The sequence below is a fragment of the Pongo abelii genome, chromosome 21, assembly GCF_028885655.2.
Source record: "Pongo abelii isolate AG06213 chromosome 21, NHGRI_mPonAbe1-v2.0_pri, whole genome shotgun sequence".
In the NCBI taxonomy this organism is placed as follows: domain Eukaryota; kingdom Metazoa; phylum Chordata; class Mammalia; order Primates; family Hominidae; genus Pongo; species Pongo abelii.
Window position 1 is genome coordinate 42,372,501 of NC_072006.2, and position 21,995 is coordinate 42,394,495.

Genomic DNA, 21,995 nt, shown 5'->3' on the forward strand with positions numbered 1-21,995 from the left:
TGCTATGTGCCAGGCAATGTTCTAAACACTGGGGGAGACAGCAGTAAACAAAAAACAAGCAAAAGAACAAAACCCAAAAATTAAAGGCCTGCGTTTGTGGAGCTTACATTCTGCTAAGGGAGTCCAACAGCAGACAAATAAACAAACATGTGTATACATAATATTGGCCGGTGATAAGTACTTTGCAGGAAAATACAGAGGGACAAAACTGCTAAATAAGACAGTGAGGTCAAGGAAGTCCTCTCTCAAGAGGTAACGTTTGAGTAAAGACCTAAAGGAAGCGAGAGAGGAAACTATGTGGATATCTGGGGAATGAGTACACCAAGGGTATACAAAGCCAAGGGAAGAGTAAGTGCAAAGATCCTGGGGCAGGAATGCACTTGATGTGTGAGGAATGGCAAGAAGGCCGGTGTGGCTGGAGTCCAGTGATGGAGATGGAGGATGCATTGGACATTGGGGTTACAAACCTGAGTGCATTTTGTCAATGTGTTTGCATATGTGCGTGTGTGTGTGTGTGAGAGAGAGAGAGAGGAAGAGAGACGGACAGACAGACAGAGACGAAAGAAAGGAGACACAGAGAGACCTGGAGACACATAGTTTCCTTTCTTTCTTACACCACCCCGTCCCCATCTTGGTATCATCATGATTAAGAGAGGGGAAAACACAGATGATTAAATGATTTAAATGTGCACGTAAAATAACACCTCAGTGAGCACATTATGCAAATCTATTTAATTAACATCCTAAATGAGGTGAAGCCACCAAGGCGGATGAGCTAACTTCCCTGGGGGTTCCGGCTCCATTCTTGCTCTCCCTGAATGCCAGAAGCATCTCTGGGTGGAAGGAAAGGGCGTGGGCAGGGGCTCACAAGAGGGCCTGCTGCATGCTGGCACTTGGCACACAGCGGAGGCTTTACCCTAATTTACTCTCAATTAGCAGAAACAGTTACTGCCCTGTTTTGTAGAAGAGAAAACTGAGGCTTGGAGAGGGCGCAGAGATTAGAACCCAGATCTCCTTAGAGCTCTTTGCTAAAAAAATTTTCAACTTGTCTCTTGGAGAGGTTTGAACCTTTAGAAAGGACTGCAGCTTCCTTACATCTTTAAGGCAGGAATTATCTGCAAACCTTTTCTGTAAAGGGACAGATAATAGGCTTTGTGGGCCAGAACCAACTGTGTCTTTGTAGTTCGAAAGCAGCCACAGATAATCTATCAATGAATAGGCATGGCTGTGTTGCAATAAAACTTTATTTACAAAAACAGGTCCCGAGGCCAATCTACAGGCTGCAGTTTGTGATTGCTCTAAGGGATCTGACTGAATCAGAGCTTCCCCGTGCAAAGCAATTAAGCACCGAAGGCCGTGGGACTCTAGGCAAGTCCCTCATCCCTCTGATCCTGTTTCTTCACCTGGACAATGAAGGAATGTTCTGGGTGAGGTCCAGTGATGAGAGGGGGGTGAAGCTGCCCATAGGAAGGGAGAAGCTGCCCTGAACTTTGGGTGGGGCAGACCCTGGTAAGACACTGTTTGGCTACTATCACTGCATCAAAACTTCGTGGTGTAAAACGCGCAGGGTCCTGCGGGTCAGGAAAGCAGGCGTAGCGTAAGGAGAGACAGTTTGTCCTGATACGTGATGTCAGCTGGGAACACTTGAAGGGTGACTCAATGGCTGGAGGCTGGAATCATCTGGAAGCATCTGCACTTGCAGGTCTGAGGATTGACACTGGCTGTCAGCTGGGAGTTCAGCTGGGCCATTGCCAGAGCACCTCCACATGGCCCCTCTGAGGGGTCTCTCTGCACGGACTGTTTGGGCTTCCCCACAGCATGGTGGCTGGGCTCCAAGAGAGTTAGGTGGAAATGCATTTTGATGACATAGCCATGGAAGGCACATGTTGTCACTTCCGTCACACTCTATTGTCAAGACAGTCACAAAGGGGAAGGAACATAGACCCCCACTGCTCAATAGAAGGACAGTCAAGGTCACAGTGTAAGAAACCCATATGGGATGGGTGATGTTGTAGCCAACTATGGCCAATACAATCTACCCCATGCCCATAGTGGGAGGCCCCCATGTGGAGTCTGGGCCTAGAACCTTGCTTCACTGATTCAAGGCAGCATCAGCCCTGTTACTGGGAGCCCAAGCTGTTCAGACCCCTCCCTCCAGACCCATCCAAGCCTTTTCTGGTCAAAACCAGCCCATGCTTAAACCTGGGTCTCCTTCCAAAGTAACCCTGAGCCATTGCCGCAGTAGGACTGTATTCGCAGTCAGAGTTAAGCCTTTTTTCTTACAAACAGTGAAGGAGGGCTGGGTGCACAGTGGTTCATGCATGTAATCCCAGCACTTTGGGAGGCCGAGGCAGGCGGATCACGAGGTCAGGAGTTCGAGACCAGCCTGGCCAACATGGTGAAACCCCCTCTCTACTAAAAATAAAAAAATTAGCCAGGCATGGTGACAGATGCCTGTAATCCCAGCTATTCAGGAGGCCGAGGCAGGAGAATTGCTTGAACTTGGGAGGAGGAGGTTGCAGTGAGCCAAGACTGTGCCACTACACTCCAGCCTGAGCAACAGAGTGAGACTTTGTCTCCAAAAAAAAAAAAAAAAACAATGAAGGAAACAAAAGCAAACAGCTCCCACCCACACATCAGCCCTGGTGACCCCAGCATTTGCAGTAGAGTTGGCCAAGCAGATGGGGAAATGTTGAGACAAAACCAGCTGGGAAATGCCTCCCAAGCCACAGGATGTGATTATGTGTGGTGGGCTGGAGGGTGGAGCTGGGGTCCTGGCATGGGCCCCCAGAGCAGAGGCCTTCAGAGAGCAGCTGGGTGGAATAGGGTCCCCGCCAGAGGCTGGGGTGCACCAGGGTCACACGGCTGCCGCAGATGATTGCAGAGTGGAAGGAATCACTGAGGTCAGAGTTGCTGAGGCTCTGAAGGGGAGATCTGAAAGCCTGAGCAGCCCCCAGTCAAACTAACAATGGCTCTCTGACCTGGCTCATTCCTGAATTCCACCTCCTCTACCATCTGATCCTCTCCCCAGCAATGAGAGTGAGTTGGAGGAGGACTCCTGGACTCCAGACAGGGAGGGACTTGCTGGGGTCTCACAATAAGCCAGAGGCTGAGCTGAGACTAGAACCCAGGGCCCTGCCTCTTCCACTGAGGCAGTCCAGCAGAGGCCTCTGGGGCTTCAGAATCCCTTGTATGTACATGGGTCTAGGCCGGGCACAGTGGCTCATGCCTGTAATCCTAGCACTTTGGGAGGCCAAGGCAGGTGGATCACCTGAGGTCAGCAGTTTGAGACCAGCCTGGCCAACATGGTGAAACACGGTCTCTACCGAAAAAAAAAAAAAAATTAGCTGGGTGTGGTGGCACATTCCTGTAATCCCAGCTACTTGGGAGGCTGAGGCAGGAGAATCGCTTGAACCCAGGAGGCAGAGGTTGCAGTGAGCTGAGATAGCACCATTGCACTCCAGCCTGGACAACAGAGTGAGACTCTGTCTCAAAAAAAACAAAACAAAACAAAATAAAAAGGGTCTAATATTAATAATCATGCCACCTCCCACTCATGGCACTCACATGCCAGTGCTTCACCTCACACAACCCCCCAACAGCGCTGGAGGGTAGGACTCCTCTGTCACCCCATTTCCAGAGGAGGATATGTGACTTAGAGAATGAATGGTGGAGCTGGGACGAGACCCCAAGCCTGGCACTTGCACTCAGGGGCACGTTTTGTGGGTGGGAAGCGGCCCTCCCTGAAAGTGCTGGCATGCTGGCATACTCCCAGCCCTGTTCAAGTGCTTGGAAGCTTCCTGACCCAGGCCACTGGCAACCAGAACTCCCAGGGCCCATGGCTGAATCTGGCTATGTTGTCAGGAGATCCTGGCAAGTGTGGAAGCAGGTGGGCCCCACACATTTCCCAACCCCAGCTATCCTAGCAGCTGCAGCCAGGATAATCGTCCCCATTTTTTGGGGGTGAGGTGGGGAAACAGAGTCTCACTCTGTTTGCCCAGGCTGGAATGCAGTGGTGCAATCTTGGCTCACTGCAACCTCCACCTGTGCATCAACCTCCACCTGTGCATCAACCTCCAGAGTAGCTGGGATTACAGGCGTGTGCCACCATGCCTGGCTACTTTTTTGTATTTTTAGTAGAGACGGGGTTTCACCATGTTGACCAGGCTGGTCTCGAAATCCTGGCCTCAAGTTATCACCCGCCTTGGCCTCCCAAGGTGCTGAGATTACAGGCATGAGCCACTGGGCCTGGTCAATTGTCCCCATTTTAACAGATAGGCAAACCGAAGCCCAGAGAGGAAACCAGGCCACCCTTTCCAGAGGGGTTGAGGCGAGGAGGAGAAGCTGCAGTTAGACCCTAGCCCCTTCCCCAGGGTGAGCTGGATGCATGGGAACCATGGAGGAGCAGGCACGAGTGAGCAGCTTCCTCCCTGCAGATCTCAGCAGATCAGACAGTCGCCGTGACTCATCCCCACATCCCATCGGCCCTGAGGCTGCCCTGGCCTGGGACTTCCTAGCTCCAGTCTTGTTGCTTGGCGGTGTGGAGGACACCAGATCTACCCTTCCCCTCCACCCATGCCTGGGGAGACATTGTTCTTAATGAAACACACCAGATGGGTGGGGTGACCATGTCATTTATTGGCCAAACCAGAACACTTTGGAGAGCTATTAATAATGATGTGATGATTGTTAGCATTAACCAGGACTGGCCAAGACAAGTAGGGATGTCTGGTCTCTCTATTGACAACTGCAATAGTCATTGCCTAACTCCAAGCACTAGACGCACCAATGTCAGTCGCTCAGGCATCAGCCACAGGTTAGGGCCAAAGTGTTCTGGGGCAGGTATATTTCTGAGAATTCCTCAAGTCAGGGGGCACTCCTAGGGGAATTCAAGTCTATGTGTAGGACATACTTTGAAATGAGACTGCTAAGTTTTCATCCTGGTCCTACCACGTAAGGGCTGTATGAGCTCAGACCTGTTACCTAATCCCTCTGATCCTGAGTTTCCTGATCTATAGAACCAATTGACCCCCGTAGAACCGTTGGGAGGATAAAAAGAGATAACGCAGGGTAAATGACCCACAATGCTGGCACAGCATATATGCTCAGTAAATAAGAGGTCATTATTATTTTGTATTAATGTTATTATTAACTATGCTGAAAAAGGCAGACCTCACACTTTCAGATATGGCCTTGCCCTGGGGTTACTCACAGTGTTGCGGGGAATGAAGGCCAGGCTAAGGGAGTGAGTGCTGGGCATGAAGGACACACTGAGGGTTGTGAGGTTCGGAGATGTAGGAGAGGCTTGGGCAGGGGCATCAGGGTGGGCTTCCTGGAGGAGGTGGCCCCTGGGCAGGGTCATAGTCATGTCAAGATTAAGGTCCTAAGAAACACCTGTTTCTAAAGAGCTTATCGTGCTCCCTTTTCTCAGTATAAATACATAAAAGCTCACTGAAGTTCAGCTTTTTATCTTCATGACAACTTCAATGGTCTCTTTGAGATGTCAAATATCAAGTTCTTTCCCCCCAAAAGTTCATTGAGCTCACATTAAATCTGCGTATTGTTCCACCCAGGCGAGGAACAGAAGCCCTAGAGCTTGCTCAAGCATGAACGGAGGAGGGAAGAGGAGGCTTAGGGGCAGAGTGGTGACCAGGGGAACCCTAGCGAGCAGGGCAGCCTGACCTGGGGGTGGAGGGAAGGGTCTGAACCCGAGCCAGGGCCGTTGCTGCCTCTGGGCCTCTTGAGTCTGGCTCTGAGCCCGTCAGCTTTGGTTCTTCCTCAGTGGGGACCACCTTTCTGTTTTCTACAGACATAGCTGGACACAGTGGTCCTCCGCACATGCTCCCTCCAGAACCCACCTAGCATCTCTGATTCCCAAAGCGAAATCCTGGGAAAAAAGAATCTTATTGGTTACCTTGAGTCACGTGTCTATCGCCTCAACCAGTCAGCCTACAACCAGTGGCCGGTGGCACGGTAGAAACAGAACTGATGGGTGAAGGTTGTTGGACATTTACTATGGATAGGTAATACTTTGACATGTAGAAAAGGCTTTTCCAGGAGGAGGGTACAGCATGGGCAAAGGCTTTGGCGGCAGAGAATCGGGTGCTTAGTGTGAAGAACACTGAGTGGCTAAGTTCCTATTAGCCTTCCTGTGGCTGCTAGAAGGGCAGCTCCCTTAGCCACAACCCTGCCCCTGTGCCTGGAGCCACGGACACGGCCCAGAGAGGGCAGTCCGGTGAATCAGCAGCAGAACCCAAGCTCAAACTCCTACTCTCCTTTTTCCCAGTCCGGGCTGGAGTGTCTAAGGCGTAGGAGGGAGTGGGGGGAGAGGAACAGGGAGAATGAAATCAAGAAATAACAGGCTTCACAGGAGCGGTAATGACATTTTAACTTGAAAATTGCAAGGAGATGGGGGCTGCGGAGGTGTATGCAAATTTCATGCAGATGAGATGCAAATGAGCCTGCCTGCTCCTGCCTGGCGCACCTGGATGTGGCTCAATGACAAATCCTAACGGGCACTGCGTGGCTGTGTGATTGATTAGCAAGGCCGGCTGGGATGACAACTGCACTCCTCTCCTGGGAGGTGGGGGAGAGGTGAGACTCTGTTTCTAGGCAGACCTGAACTCCCTCTGATGGGGGACCCTGAGGGGTGGCTCTACTAGTTCAAGGATAGCAAATTTAGGGCACATCTACTACTTATATCCCTGCCAGCACCCATGGCAGACATCATTAATCAAACATAGAATTCTTTCTTACTGAGCCAACCAGGTGCTGTAGGCAGCCCCTTCTAATCGAAAAGATTTGGCATCCATCCATTCATTCATTCATCTGACAAACTTTGTTAAGTTTCTTCCCTGTGCCAAACATACATTGAACAGGTAGACTCAATTTCTGCTCTCATGAAACGCACAGTTTAGTAGGGGATATACGCATTAAATAAAATATTGCAAAATGGCAATCGAGATACATGCTATGAAGGAGAAGTACCTGGTTTTTAACAAAAGAGGATTTTCACCACTTCAGAGTGGTCAGGAAAGGCTGAATCTCTTGCTGGTATCTGAAGGATAAGGAGGGCTTAGCTAGTTGAAAAGGCTGAAGCCTTAAGATGAGAAAGAGCTTGTAGCAGACACTGTCAGTGCTACACCCAGATACCCTATGATCACTTCTTGTTGCTGTGCTTCCCTCCTCTGGCTTCTCTCTGTGTGTGTGTCTGTGTGTTTTAAACAACTTATATTGAGATATAGCCAATCCACCATGCAATTCACTTATTTAAAGTGTATGATTCAATGGTTTTTAGTATATTCACAGATATGTATAACCATCACCACAGTCAATTTTGGAACATTTTTATCATCTCAAAAAGAAATCCTGTATCTTCGAGGGATCACTGCCATATCCTCCCACCTCCCCTATCCCCAGTCCTAAGCAACCACTAACCTACTTTCTCTATATATAGATTTGCCTATTCTGGACATTTCTATAAATGGAGACATATAATACGTAGTCTCTTATGACTAACTTCTTTCATTTAGCATAATGTTTACAAAGTCATCTATATTATTACTTGCATCAGTACTTCTTTCCTTTAAACACTTTTTATTGTGGTAAAATATATATAACATTTACCATTTTGTTTTTAAGTGTGCAATTCAGTGACATTAATTACATTTGCAATGTACACCTATCACCACTATCTCTTTCCAAAACTTTTTCATCACTCCAAACAGAAACTCTCTACCCATTAGGCAATAACTCCCCAGTCCCACCTCCTCTCAGCCACTGGCAACCTCTTATCTACTTTATGTCTCTATGAATTTGCCTATTCTAGATATTTCATATAATGGACTCATACATATTGGTCATTTTGTGTCTGGCATATTTCACTTAGCATAATCTTTTCAAGGTGCATCCATGTTGTAGTGTGTATCAGAACTCATTCCTTTTTATGTGGCAGGATAATATTCCATTGTATGTGTGTGTGTGTATATATATATATATATATAACAAAATGTGATTATATAAAACAAATGGAATTATATGTGTATATTTTGTTTATTCATTCATCTGTTAATGGACACTTGGGTTATTTCCATCTTTGAGCTGTTGTGAATAATGCTGCAATAAACATTGGCATCCAAGTGTCTCTTTGAGTTTCTGTTTTCAAATCTTTTGGGTATGTAACTAGGAATGGAACTGCTAGGTCATTCTATGTTTAACTTTTTGAGGAACTTCCAAACTGTTTTACACAGCAGCCGCACCGTTTTACATTCCCACTAACCATGTATAAGGGTTCTAATTTCTTCATGTCCTTGCCAACATTTGTTATTTTCTGCATTTAAAACATTATAGCCATCCTAGTAGCTATGAGACGGTATCTCATTGTGATTTTGATTTGCATTTCCCTGTTGACTGGTGATGTATCTTTTCATGTGCTTGTTGGCCATCTGTACATCTTCTTTGGAGAAATAACTATTCAAGTTCTTTACCTATTTGGTAACTGGGTTGTATTTTGTTGTTGTTATAGTAGAAATTCTTTACATATTCTGTATATTAAACTCTTATCAAATATACAATTTGCAAATATTTTATCCCATTCTATATGTTGCCTTTTCACTTTCTTGATAATTTCCTTTGATGCACTAAAGATTTTAATTTTGAAGAAGTCTAATTTATCCATTTTTATTTACGCTGATCGTATTTTTGGTGTCATATCTAAGAAGTATCTATTGGCAAATCCAAACTCATTAAGATTTACCCCTACGTTTTTTTCTATGATTTTTGTTGTTGTTGTTGTTGTTGTTTTAGACGGAGTCTCGCTCTGTTGCCCAGGCTGGAGTGCAGTGGTGGGATCTCGGCTCACTGCAAGCTCCGCCTCCCGGGTTCATGCCATTCTCCTGCCTCAGCCTCTCGAGTAGCTGGGACTACAGGCGCCCGCCACCACGCCTGCCTAATTTTTTTTTTTTTTTTTGTATTTTTAGTAGAGATTGTGTTTCACCGTGTTAGCCAGGATGATCTTGATCTCCTGACCTCGTGATCCACCTTCCTCGGCCTCCCAAAGTGCTGGGATTACAGGCGTGAGCCAACACTCCTGGCTTTTTCTATGAGTTTTATAGTTTTAGCTCTTATATTTAGGTTGTTGATCTATTTTTAGTAAATTTTTTTATATGGTGTGAAGCAGAGGTCCAACTTTATTCTTTTATGTTTGGAAATCCAATTGTCTCAGCATAATTTGTTGAAGAGACTATTCTTTCTCCATTGAATGGACTTGGGACCCTTGTCAAAAATCATTGGCCATAGATGCATGGGATTGTTTTGGGATTCAAAATTCTATTCCTTTGTCCACACATTTATCTTTATGGCAGTACCACACTGTTTTGATTACCATACCTTTGCAGTAAGTTTTGAAATTGAAAGCTCTGGGTCCTCCAACTTTGGCCTTCTTTTCCAAGATGTTTTGGCCATTTGGGGCCTACTGCAATCTGTCTTAAATTTGAGAATTGGCTTTTTATTTCTGGACAAAAAAGCAGTTGGAATTTTGATAGGATTACATTGAACCTATATATTGCTTTGGGTGGTATTAACATCTTAACAATCCTATCCATGAATATAGTGTGTCTTTCCATTTATTTAGGTCTTCTTTAATTTCTTTCAGTAATGTTTTGTAGGTTTCCATGTATAAATCTTTCATCTCCTTGGTTAAATTTATTACTGGGTATTTTATTCTTCTAATGCTGTTGTAAATGAAATTGCTTTCTTAATTTCCTTTTTGAATTGTTTGTTGCTGGTATATAAAAACACAACTGATTTTTGTGTGTTGATCTTCTAACTTGAAATTTCGCTGAATTTATTAGCTGTAGTAGCTTTCATGTGGATTCTTTGGGATTTTTGAGATATAAAAGAATGAGATCTGATCTTTTAAATATGTAAATAGTTTTACTTCTGCTTTTCCATTTGGATGCCTTTTCCCCCTTTTTCTTGTCTAATTGCACTGGCTAGAACTTACAGTAAAATACTGAATAGCAGTGCTGCAAGTGGGCACTCTTGTCTTTCTCTTGACTCAGAGAGAAAGCTTTTAGGCTTTCAGCATTGAATTTGATGTTGGTTGTGGGATTTTCGTAAATGCCTTTTATCATGTTGAGTACGTTCACTTTTATTCCTATTTTTCTGAGTGTTTTTATCATGAAAAGCTATTGGATTTTGTTAAATGCCTTTTCTGCATCAAGATGGTCATGTGGTTTATTTTCCTTCATTCCATTAATTTGGCATATTACACTGATAGATTTTCTTATGTTTCACTATCTTTGCACTTCTAGAAGAAATCCCACTTGGTCATGCTGTATAATCCTTTTAAGATGCTGTCATGTTTGGTTTGCTAGCATTTTGTTGAGGGTTTTTGCATTTATATTCATAAGGTATATTCATAAGGTTAGTAATTTTCTTTGTGATGTCCATATTTGGCTTTGATATCAGGATAAGAGTGGCTTCATAAAATGTTAGGAAGTGACTTCATTCCTTTTTAATGGCTAAATAATATTTCATTATGTGTATATTTTTAAAATCCATTTTTAAAAAATCCATTCAATAGCTAATCAACATTTGGGTTGCTTCTACTTTTTGACTATCAGGAATAATTCTCAATAAGCATTCATGCATAAATTTTTGTGTGGATATGTTTTCATTTCTCTTGGGTATATACCTAGTAATGGAATTGTTTGGTCATATGATAACTTGATGTTTAACAGTTTGAGGAACTGGCAAACTGCTTGCCAAAGTAGTTGCACCATTTTACATTGCCACCAGCAGTGTATGAGAGTTCTGATTTCTCCACATCTTCACCAACACTTGTTATATATCTTTTTATTATAGCCATCTTTGTGGATGTGAAACAATATCTCCTTGCGGTTTTGATTTGCATTTCCCTGATGGCCAGTAATGCTGAATATCTTGCCATGTGCTTATTGGCCATCTGTACATCTTCTTTGGAGAAAACCTTATTCAGGTCCTTTGTCCAGTTTAAAATTTATTAGTAGTAGTAGTAGTATTTAGCTGTGAGAGCTTTTTACATATTATTGATACAGAATATTATCTTTTATGGGCCCACACTTGCAACTGTCTTCTAAGGTCTGCCCTGGAGCTACCAGACTCTGCTTTGTGCCACATGATTCTGCAGAAAGCCTGAAGTGCCTTGGAGGTGTAAAATATCCTCCAGAGCTCCCCCAGGCAGTCAGGCAGAGGCAGGGACTTGGTCTGAAATTGCACCTTGGCTTTCCTCCCTTCCCCGTTCTGCTTCCCTTCCTGCTTTCTCTTGTGATCACCTCTTCAATGAATCACCTGTACCTGAATCCTCACCCCTAGGTCCACTTCTGGGGAACTTGACCCCAGAAAAAGCTTGGAATGGCTGAGGAACTGAAAACAAGTTAGTGCTTCTGAACTCAGAAGACATGGAGATTGAGATGAGGCTGAAGTGGAGGGCAGAGGCTGACGACACAGGCTTTGTAGATCACAGAAAGGTTGGATTTTCTATCTGGAGAGCTACTACTACCCTGCTACTGTCAGGGTTAAGCAGGGCTGACATTATTTTACATTTTGAAAGACCCCTTTAGTTTCTGGGTGGAGAACAGATGAAGGGGATCCAAGTGACTGCAGGAAGACCACTGTGGACCCTGTTATAGTTGTCTGGGGCTAGAGGATGGAGGCTGGGATGAGGCTGAGGACGATGGAGGGAGACAGAAGTAGAAGATAACAGAGAGATCGGGAGAGTGGATTTAGGGGTTAAGGGGAGGTTTGAGGACAACTTGCTAGTTTCCAGCCTGGGTGCCTGGACGGATGGTCAGTGCACAGAGAGATCGGGAGAGTGGATTTAGGGGTTAAGGGGAGGTTTGAGGACAACTTGCTAGTTTCCAGCCTGGGTTGCCCGGACGGATGGTCAGTGCACAGAGAGATCGGGAGAGTGGATTTAGGGGTTAAGGGGAGGTTTGAGGACAACTTGCTAGTTTCCAGCCTGGGTGCCTGGACGGATGGTCAGTGCACAGAGAGGGAAGCAGGACTGGGAGGGCAGGTCAGAGGTTCCACATACAAAACACCACCAATTTTCCTTCCCTGGTCTGACCTAATCCCTCCATGTCACAGATGGGGAAAGGAGGTCCTAAGGAAGTACACGGCTACCCAGAGTTCCCCAGCATGCCCCAGGCAGAGGGCAATGGGACCTCCAGAGTCCTGCCGCCTATCCAGAGCACTTACCCTACAGGGGACTCTCTGGCTCTGGCCTCAGAGAGCTATTTTCAGCTGGGGTTTGGGACCAGGCAAATTTGTCCTGGGCTGGAGGCCAATTCACAGCCCCTGGAGAACAGGACATCTCTGCTTTATGAGGTCAGACTGTATTCTGACCCCAGCCAGCCACCCTGTCTGGGTCTAAAGTGGGTGTGACAGCCACCCTGTCTGTGTCACAAGGGTGTGAGGGGCCTACCTCAGAGTGGCTGACAAAACACAGGCTCGTCCACAATCCTGGGTTTGGCATTGATCCAGAACCAGGCCCAGACCCTGTGCTTTCCCCTTCTTGGCCCCTTCCCTGGCTGTGTGACCTTGGGCAAGTCATTGCCCCTCTCCAGGCTTTAGTCTTCCCATCTGTAAAATGGGGCCATCTCGGAGTATGACTTCTGTGACCCAAAGTATTGTAGTAAATATCAGGTGGGAAATAGATGGACAAAAAAAGTGCTTTGCTAACTGTAAAGTGCCTAGACTTCTATTTGGGCTCAGTCCTATGTCTGCCCCACATCACTGCCCAGCAGTGAAAAGTCTTTTCAAAGCTTTGTTCCTTCACAAGATGGCTACTCCTCTGGAAAGGAAGAAGGCTTGGTGTGGAACACAAGGATCCGGAGATCTTACTTTCCCGACCCAGCAGGCTTGACAAATCCAATGGACAGATGGGAAAACTGAGGAGCACCTATCTACTCAGAGGCACTAGGCTATTAAGCCTGGATTCAAAAGCAGGGCTCTCCAAGACGAGAAAGATCCTCATCCATCCAATGCCTCCATTGGAAAGATGGGGTAAACTGAGCACCAGAGAGAGGAAGCAACCTGCCTCGGGTGACCAGGCCATCAGCAACAGGGCAGAGTGGCACCTGAAGTGCCTGACTTCCAGGCTGTGCTTCTCTTTCTGTCTCTTGCCTACCAGCCCCTCGAGCTTGAAAAAAGTGTTCCCATCACAGTGGGATGTTCACAGTCATATCACTGGCTGACCTGGGGTTCCTTGAAAGCCCATCTTCTTCCACCACAGCAGGCTTCAAACTTTGTTTAAAAATCCCATGGAGGGGCACTGTGGCCTCTGCCTCCTCAGAGCAGCCTCTCAGGGGCTGAGGCTTTGCTGATTCAAAGCTATGTCATCACTCCTAAGGAATCCCTGGGGGAGGCCATGCCATGCCCCTACTGTGGGCACGTTTGGGCAAAGCCAATAAACTAGGCCCAGATCAAGTCCAGCTCTGCCCCTCACTGTGGCACTGGGAAAGGTACCTCCAAATCTCTCTGAGTTTCAGCTTCCTCCTCAGTAAAATAGGGTGGAATCTGTCCTCATAATGTTGTAAAAAAATTCAACAAGTCCTGTAAAGCTTTTAAAGGATTTAGCTCAAAGCTAGGCACAAAGAAGATGCAGAAGAAATGTTAGCTGTTATTATTGGATATTTTTATACATTGTTACTCATTATGATATTTCATTTCTGCATTCCCTTCTTCCCCAGGGGATGCAGTGAGGGGAGAGATTGTTGGGGAACAGTTCTTTCTGGGAACAGAGGGATGCACAAGGTAATCTTGGGGACTCCACCCACCCAAGGATTCTTAGATTACCTGTACCCCCTTTGCCCCCCTTCCTTCTAGCAGTAGCTGTGGTCTCTCACAAGTCAGTTTCCATCCCAGCACCCCAGGTTCTGTGGCTCCCTGCCTGTGGTCCCCACTGGTTGGATGCTGTTGCTATGGCAACAGCATTTTAAGGGACTTCGGCCCTCTCTGAGGCGACAGGCATGGATGGAGACAGGCTAATCCAACGCCTCATGCATCCTTGGGCCTGTCTGGATGGAAGGCAGGGAATGGAATGCAAGAATCAAACCTGGCTTTGGGTGGGGGACTCAGGCCCCAGCCCCGGGTGTTCCCCAAAAGCACCCCCACTTTGCTGAGTCACACAGGAAGAGCACTTGGCTACAAACGCAGATTCCAGCCACCTGCCAGCCTCAAGAGTCTATTTTAATGTCTGGGGTAGGATTCCCTAGGAAGCCTTTTGACCGGCTCTGCTCATGGCTCTGAGGCAGGCAGGCCCTAGACCACACCTGGGGAAGTCTTCAGTCTTGGAAGATTCCTGAAGCCATTTTAGGTATCGAGTGTGCGACTCTTGGCTGAGACAGCTCCTGAGAAGCCCTAGTTGTCCTCCTATGCCTGGCCCAGGCCTGCCTCTCTCCCCTTCACAGCCTCATTGTGGGGGACCTGTGCCCCCCAGCCTCTTTCTAGAGCCAGGAAAATTCAGAGCTAGGTGACCAAAAGGCCACTTCAGTAATGCATACTACTGCAGAGGTAAGGTAAACACTTTCAGCTTAATGACACTCCAGAGAGGTACTGGCAGGGGCCACTCCGGGCAGTATGAAGGATGGGGCTTCTGGATGCTCCATCTAAGATCTGACAGATAGGCCCCTTCCCATGGTCCCCAACCACCAGGACCCAGCCACCCACAGAACCCCAATGGCACTGGGCCACAGAGGCTGGGCCTAGAGAGGTGGACATGGGGCAGGGAAGGGGACAGAAGACATCGAGTTCAGGGAGGCTTGGTGGGGAGGTGAGAGAGATGGGGGACCTCTAAGGCGGAGAGGATTCTCTCTGGAGGACAAGGACAAGATTCCACAGGGTTCCTTGAACTTGAGAATGAAGGCCCATGCCTGTTGAAGGGGCCTCGTGAGACAGGGAGCACAGAAGACATGTCCTTCCTTTCTGAGCACAGGAACTGGCCTCTGGCTCCAGGAGGCAATTCTCTTTGCCAAGACCAATGGAGCTGGCTGTGTGTGCTGTCTACGAGTGCCAACTCCTGAGGGTTGGTAGATAAATGCCCTGGATGCCTCAAGCCTCAGGGGGTGTTCGAGGATTCCATGCTGTCTTTCAGAGATCTCCAGAAATATCCAGCTACAGTTGCCAACATGGAAATTTGTATGAGGTGGGGCACAATGGCTCGTACCTATAATCCCAGCACTTTGGGAGGCTGAGTCCAGAAGATCGCTTGAGCTTGAGATCAGCCTGCCTGGGCAACATAGCAAGACCCCATGTCTACAAAAAATAAATAATAAGCTGAGCATGGTGGTGCGTGCCTGTAGTCCCAGCTACTTAGGAGGCTGAGGTGGGAGGATTGGTTGAACCCAGGAATCTGAGGCTATGATTGCACCACTGCACTCCAGCCTGGACACCAGAGTGAGACCCTGTCCCTGGTGGGGTCGGAGGGTGGGTGGAAAAGGCAATCCCAGCACTTTGGCAGGCCAAGACAAGAGGATCACTTGAGCCCAGGAGTTTGAGACCAGCCTGGGCAATGCAGTGAGGCCTCATCTCTAAAAATAAAATACAATGAATTTTTAAAAATTAAAAAAAAGAAAATTTGCTTGACAACATACTCTTTATTCCCTTTGCAGATTCACCTCCTACTCCCCCAGCTGAGGTTCCTGGATCAGCACCAAACACACTGATCCTTAAATCCTCATCTCAGGGTCCATTTTCCTGGAATCCAAGACAAGGAAGCACTCCCGAATCTCCCCAAGGATTCTGTATAAGGGCAACACTGGCCCTCGTGCCCGAGGGGAGAGCTGTGTATGTTCCTGAGCTGCAGGTGGGTGTCTGCCTGCCTGCGAGGGAGACCTCTGGAGGGGTCTGTGCTGACAGGTCTTTCCACAATGAGAGCCTGGAGGGATGGAGCCAATCACACCCTTCATTGTGCCCTGGTTCTGACACCCACTCTCGCTATTCTGCATGGGTGAGGATCGGGTCTTCCAGGAGTTTTCTGGAGCCAGGGGCAGGTCAACAGTTCCCATCCTCCCAGCAGAGGCAGAACGTAAAACCAGTGCTCCATGGCGACGTCTCACTGGGACTGACCAGAGCTCCCAGCTACCCCTCCAGCTGGGCCCCATCCCAGTGCTCCTGGAGGCTGGTGCCACTGAAGGGGGCTCTCAGCTAGAGGGAGGCAAGGGGACTTGTCTGGGGTGAGTCCTCAAGGGATGTCTGCGAGTCTGTCCCCTCTGAGGAGAAGCTGCCCCCAGTGAGGCGAGGGACTTGGCTCTGCCTGGGGGGCTGCTGCCGGAAGAAGGTAGTGGCAAGCAAATGCTCGCAGGCAGGGTCAGGGAGCTTGTGGGAGCCTTTGCCGTCTTCAGCCTCTGCAGCCCGGCCAGCTTCCTGGGGTGGAGAGCCTGCCTGGAAAGTTCTGTTCTGTTCCCCTCTGGGGGGCCCAGGAGGCCAACAGGACTTTGGCAAATGGTCCATGCCCAGTGAGTCTAGTGGAAGCTGGTCCCACCTCCCCTTGGAAGTGACCTCTACACTCAGACCTTGGCCCTTGGCCGCCACCCCTCTTCGTTCTGGGCATGCCGAGTGAGCAGCTGGAGCCTCTGGGCAAGAGCTGTGGGTCAGTGCCTTCTCCAGGAGCATCCGGATCTCCTCATGCCTGATCCGGGCCTCCTCCCACAGCTCCTGGCCCAGGCCTGCCTGGCTCAGGGAGGCCACCTGCAGCCCCACGGCTGCGAGCTTCTCAGCAGGGAACTCAGATGCCAGTCGCTGCAGGTAGCGGTGGAGGCGGCGCTGGTCCCCAGGACTGACCCTTGAGGTCTTGTCCAGCCTGAGCTGGGCCATCAGGTCCTGACAGTCCATGTGGAACCAGGTCATCTGGGGGACAAGAAGAGAGGGAGGTGGGGGCTCAGGCTGGAAGTGGGACCATGGAGGACTGAATTAATAAGTGCCCGATGCCAGGGCCCCGCTCAGCTTGGCCATGATCTTCTCCACTGACCATGACGACCCTGGTGTCCCTCTCTTCCCTGGGTTCACACACCTGCCATCTGGAAACAGCCCCCAAGCACCCTTAGAATCATCAGACACCTTTTTTTTTTTTTTTTTTTTTTTGAGATGGAGTCTCGCTCCATCACCCAGGCTGGAGTGCAGTGGCATGATCTCGGCTCACTGCAAGCTCTGCTTCCCGGGTTCAAACAATTCTCCTGTCTCAGCCTCCCGAGTAGCTGAGGCTATAGGCACCTGCTGCCATGCCCAGCTAATTTTTGTATTTTTAGTAGGACGGGGTTTCACCTTGTTGGTCAGGCTAGTCTCGAACTCCTGACTTCAGGTGATCCACCCGCCTCAGCCTCCCAAAGTGCTGGGATTATAGGCATGACCCACTGCGCCCAGCCCATTAGACACCTTCTAATAGACCTATGGGCCAGCGGGGACTTAGCTGTCTCTGGGGCTCACTTTCTTCTTCTGTAAAATGGAAGTTGCACTAGATGATCATGAAAAGCCTTTTGAGAGGTGAAATTCCTATCCATGGTTGTATTAACCCTTGAGAGTGCTGTGAGGGAGGAGTCTGGCTAACATTTATTGAGCGCTGACTGTTTGCCAGGTTCTGTGTGTCTCAGGCAGGATCGCACTGAACTGCACCAGCAGCCCATTTCACAGAGAAGAAAACTGAGGCTCAGAGAAGTGAACTCACTTGCCCTAGGTCACACAGCAAGTCAGGGAGGAGCTGGGATTCCACTTCGGATCTGTCCTCCAAGCACCTTCATGGGCAGAAGGAGAAACGGGCCAGGCAGGGGTGTGCCCTCACCATCATACCTTGAGACTGTCAGCCACACCAGGCCTGCAGGCCCCCTCACTCCAGCCGAGCCTCTGCCTCATTTTGTGATTCTGTCTGTCCCCGCTTCCCCCACAAAATGTCTGCAGACTGCAAAGAAGCCAACACGTTCCCAGCAGCTCGTGAAAAACATAATCTTTCTCTCCATTAATTTAGAAACCGACAGCGAGCTGTTAGGTTGTAGGGATTGGAGAACCATTTTCTCCGAAGAGACCATCTTTCCACGGATTAAGGGAACTTGTCTTTAGATAAATGGCTTCATATTCGTGCAAGCACACGGAGCTCATGGCCGGGAAAGAGCTCCATAAATCTCCGTTAGTGGCACCATTGTGTTATTATTATTTAGGACCAAAGCTGCTGCACACACGCTCCCCACCAGGGCCTGAGCCTGGTGCTGGGCTGTCCCATCATCTGTCTGTCTGTCCAGGACTTGACCTTCCAGGCTAAGCTGGACAGAGATGGATAGCACCTCAGAAATCATCTTGCCCAACCCCTTATGGAACGGATTGAAATTCAGGGCCAGTGAGGAAACAGGGCCAGCCCAGATCCAATAGAGAGAGTTGGACTCAAAGTCAGGGTTGCTACCTCCCCCGTATGACTTCTAGGCCTGGCACAGACACTACCTCCACACAAGCCATCCCCAGGCTTCCAGCCTATCCTGACTCCCCGCACAGCCTCCCTGAGCCCCTGTGGGCCGAGCCTGTGCCAGGCACCATGGATAGAGCAGGACCAACTTGAACCCAGTCCCTGCCTCAGGGAGCTCACCTCGCAGGCACCATGCAAGAGACAAGCGAGTGACAACGACCAGGACAACTTCAGATCAAAGTGAGCAGCCAGAAGTGACAAAACAGGGTGATGAGAGAGAACCGGGGTGAGCAGTCAGAAAGGGTGTCTGCAAGGAGGGGATGTGTGAGCTGAGAGCGGAAGAAAGACAAGAAGCCAGCCGGTCAACGGGAAGAGCTTCCCAGGCTGAGGGAACAGCACGTGCAAAGACCTCGGAGTTGGAGCACGTTTGATTGACCCGGGAAGGCCCGTGGGGCTGAAATTGGCTGAAATCAGTGGGCAAGGCAGAGAAGCTACCAGATGTCTTTAATCCTGGAGGCACTACTCCTCCTCTTCCTCCTCCTAATGATAATAATAATATTGATGTTAATGATAATTCTGAATTTGAACAAAGCCCTGTGCCAGGGGTTACTTCCATTGAAATCTGTCACTACCTGGTAAGGCTGGCAGTAGAGCCAGATGGTCTGGGTTTGAATCTCTGCCCATTCGGTTAGCTGTGTGACCCTGGGTGAGTTATCTGTCCTCTCTGTTTCCTTAGGTGGAAATGCCCATAATAGTAGTACCTGTCTCATAGGATCGGGGCGACAATAAAATTATATGTGAAATGACTAGAACAGGGCCTGGCTTGTCATAAGAACTACATGGCCATTAACTATGGTCTTAGCAAAGAGCTGAGGCCTAGAGCAGTGAAGACTGTGGTTGAGGTCACAGAGCTCACGCAAGGACATGAAGCCCCGGACTCCAAGGCTCAGATTCTGCCTGTATCATGCTCTTAACTGTACACAGCTGGAACTGGGGGAGCCCTTTGCTGCCACTGCCGACATCTGCCTCCCTTGCCCGCTGTCCCAAGGAGACAGAGAGTGCCCTGTCCTCCCAGGGCCCCAGGCGTGAGTTGCCCAGAGTCCCTCCTGCTGCCCTCTGAAGCAGCCTGTGATTGCTGTGGCCTGCGCGCGGGGCTGGCCTGACAGTTGGGAGGCTGGGGTCAGGTCTTTCTCACACTCTGTCCTTGGTGACAAGCGCAAGGGGCAGCTGAGGGCACTGGGTCTGGGCCAGCCATGGGGGTCCCTGTCCCAGCTGGACCACACTCTCCCAGGCTGCTCCTTTGTCCCCACAGACCTCAGTTTTCCCATAATTTTTTTTTAAAGAGAGATTTGGCTACATGAATTTAGGACAGGTGGCAGCTCCTAAATCAAATCTTCCTTCACCACTGCCCTCTTTGGGCAGTTTTCTCATCTGTAAAATGGGAACAACATTGGTGCCCTGTCATCAAAGAGGTATGGGTAAGAATGAAGTCAAGTAAGGTGTGTGAAGTGCTCACAGGAGGGTCTGGCATGGTGTACACACTCACAAATGTGCACTACCCTCCCAACAACCCATCGTCCTCATCATGGTCAAGCCTGCTTGGTGAAGGGATCTGTCGTCATTTCTTCTCTCTTTGGGGAAGCACATAAGGCATGTCACGGGGCACCACGGGGACATCTATGCTCAAATCTCAGCTCTTCCCCTTCCCACTGTTTTTTTCCTGTTACGAGACTTGGGGAGTGAATCACGAAGAGCCTCGGACTGTGTCTGGGGTATCCCTGTCCCCGCTGTGCCCCCAGCCAGGGGATGGGGTTGGTATCTGTGCAAGTGGGCGGGGGGGCTGTGTCTAGGTATCCAAGGGATGGGGGGGTGTCTATGCAGTTGGGCCACGGGGCTGTGTCTAGGTATCCCTGTCCCCACCATAGCCCCAGCCAGGGGATCGGGGGGTTATCTGTGCAGGTGGGCCGCGGGGCTCACCCTCTTGCAGAAGCGGTGCAGGTGGAGCAGCGTCTCAAGGTCAGTGCGTTGCCGCTCGGCCGCCATGTAAAAGTGGGTCAGCTTTGCCTGGAAGACCCGCTGGGTAGAGGCAAAGGCTGCCAGCTCTGGGAACTCTGCACCTTCTGCCTCTCCAGCCCCTCCGGCTGTAGCTCCCAGCTGAGCAGCCTGCTTGGACAGCTCCAGGCCTCGGCGGTACTGGGCCTGAGAGGGGAGAGGAGGGGGCGCCCACTTAGCTCCCGCCTTGGCTGGGGCCTCCCTCAGAGGTCAGCAACCTCCAGCTGCCCTGCTGGCGAGCCAGGAGACTTCCTGGGCTTCAGTTTCCTCATCTGTAGAATGGGGACCCTAATAGCACCCACCTCACAGGCCTTACCTCCTGGTGAGGGTTGAACAATTAAGAGCAGTTATCATGCTTCTGGAAGTCTCCAGGCCCTCGCCATGGCAGTTCACTTTGCCTAGCCGGGCTCTGCTTAGATGTCCCTTCTGGAAAACTTCTCTGACTCCAAAGGCTCCTGCTCTGAGTCCCCACATTCTCCCTTACTGTGCGCTTCCCTGTTTGTCCCCGCCCCCGCCCCCGCTCCCCACTGGCCTGGGAATTCCTGAGCGCTGATATGGGGCTGAATCACCCTGTGGTCCAGAGCCTTGTCACATCGCATCACGTTGATGCAGCTTCCCTGCCCCCCAACCCCCGGCTCTGTGAGGCTGAGTTATTAGTTCTAGGGTGAGGCCCTGGAAACTGCATTTTAAGAAACCCTCTGGGGGATTCAGAATATTCTCTGGGCTTGGCCATCTGGTAAGAATCTCTGGGGGAGATAACATCTCAGCTGACCTCTGCAATCCAAGCTGGTTCCCTCACTGTCTCTGGAACTTTTCTTGCTCTTTCCCACCTCCACAGCTTTGCCCTGGCAGTGCCAACCCCTCTAATGCCCTCTCCATCTGCTCCAGTCCTGCTCCTCTGTTGCCTGGAACGCACTGCAGCCTGGAGGAAGAAGTTCTCAAATTCTGCATGGGCTTTCTCCACTGTCTCCAAACTTCCATCCTTGGGGGTCAGCGTTTGCAGGCACCGGCTTCCTTCCTGCTCCATCCAGTCGCTGACCTGGGACAGGAGAGGCAGATTTGGACATGAGGGGCTGCTAGGAGACCTCCCTTGTCCAGCTCCCCCACTTCCTTGCAGGCTGAGGTCTTCTGTCCTCACTCATTCAGTGGCTAGGCCTGTGACCACTGGCTTGGACTGAAACTCTCCCAATTCTGGGCATGGGAAGAAATGACTTGGGGTGGGGGAGTGCGTGATCATGTTCTTCAAAGCGGGACCCCAGAGGGCATCTGGCCTGGCCAACGCCCTCAGTGCACACTGTTATCTGAATGAAGTCACAGGGTGGTGAACTTCAGGCTACTCTAACCACTCAGAGGTGCCGGATCATAAAGGGGTGGCCTCAGGGGTGATGAGCTCCCTGTTCGGGTGTGTGTGTGTGTGTGTGTGTGTTTGTGCGCACGTGCGCATGCAAACAGTGCTGGAGAAGAAGCTGCAGGCTGCAGAGGAAAGTCCATGGGCCTGCTGGGAACTCACCGT

General features: G+C 49.5%; 1 protein-coding gene across 1 annotated transcript in view; it reads right to left on the bottom strand.

The window, feature by feature from the left end:
- Window positions 1–15,601: 15,601 nt before the first annotated feature.
- KIAA1755 (KIAA1755 ortholog) overlaps window positions 15,602–21,995 on the bottom strand; it is a 46,236-nt gene continuing 39,842 nt past the window's right edge. The window contains exons 12-14 of the mRNA XM_024239097.2: window positions 21,399–21,521; window positions 20,408–20,629; window positions 15,602–16,890 (exon numbers count right to left, since the gene is read on the bottom strand). Of these exons, the coding sequence (XP_024094865.2) occupies window positions 16,189–16,890; window positions 20,408–20,629; window positions 21,399–21,521 (1,047 nt within the window). The 3' untranslated portion in view covers window positions 15,602–16,188. The remainder of the gene's footprint in view (window positions 16,891–20,407; window positions 20,630–21,398; window positions 21,522–21,995) is intronic.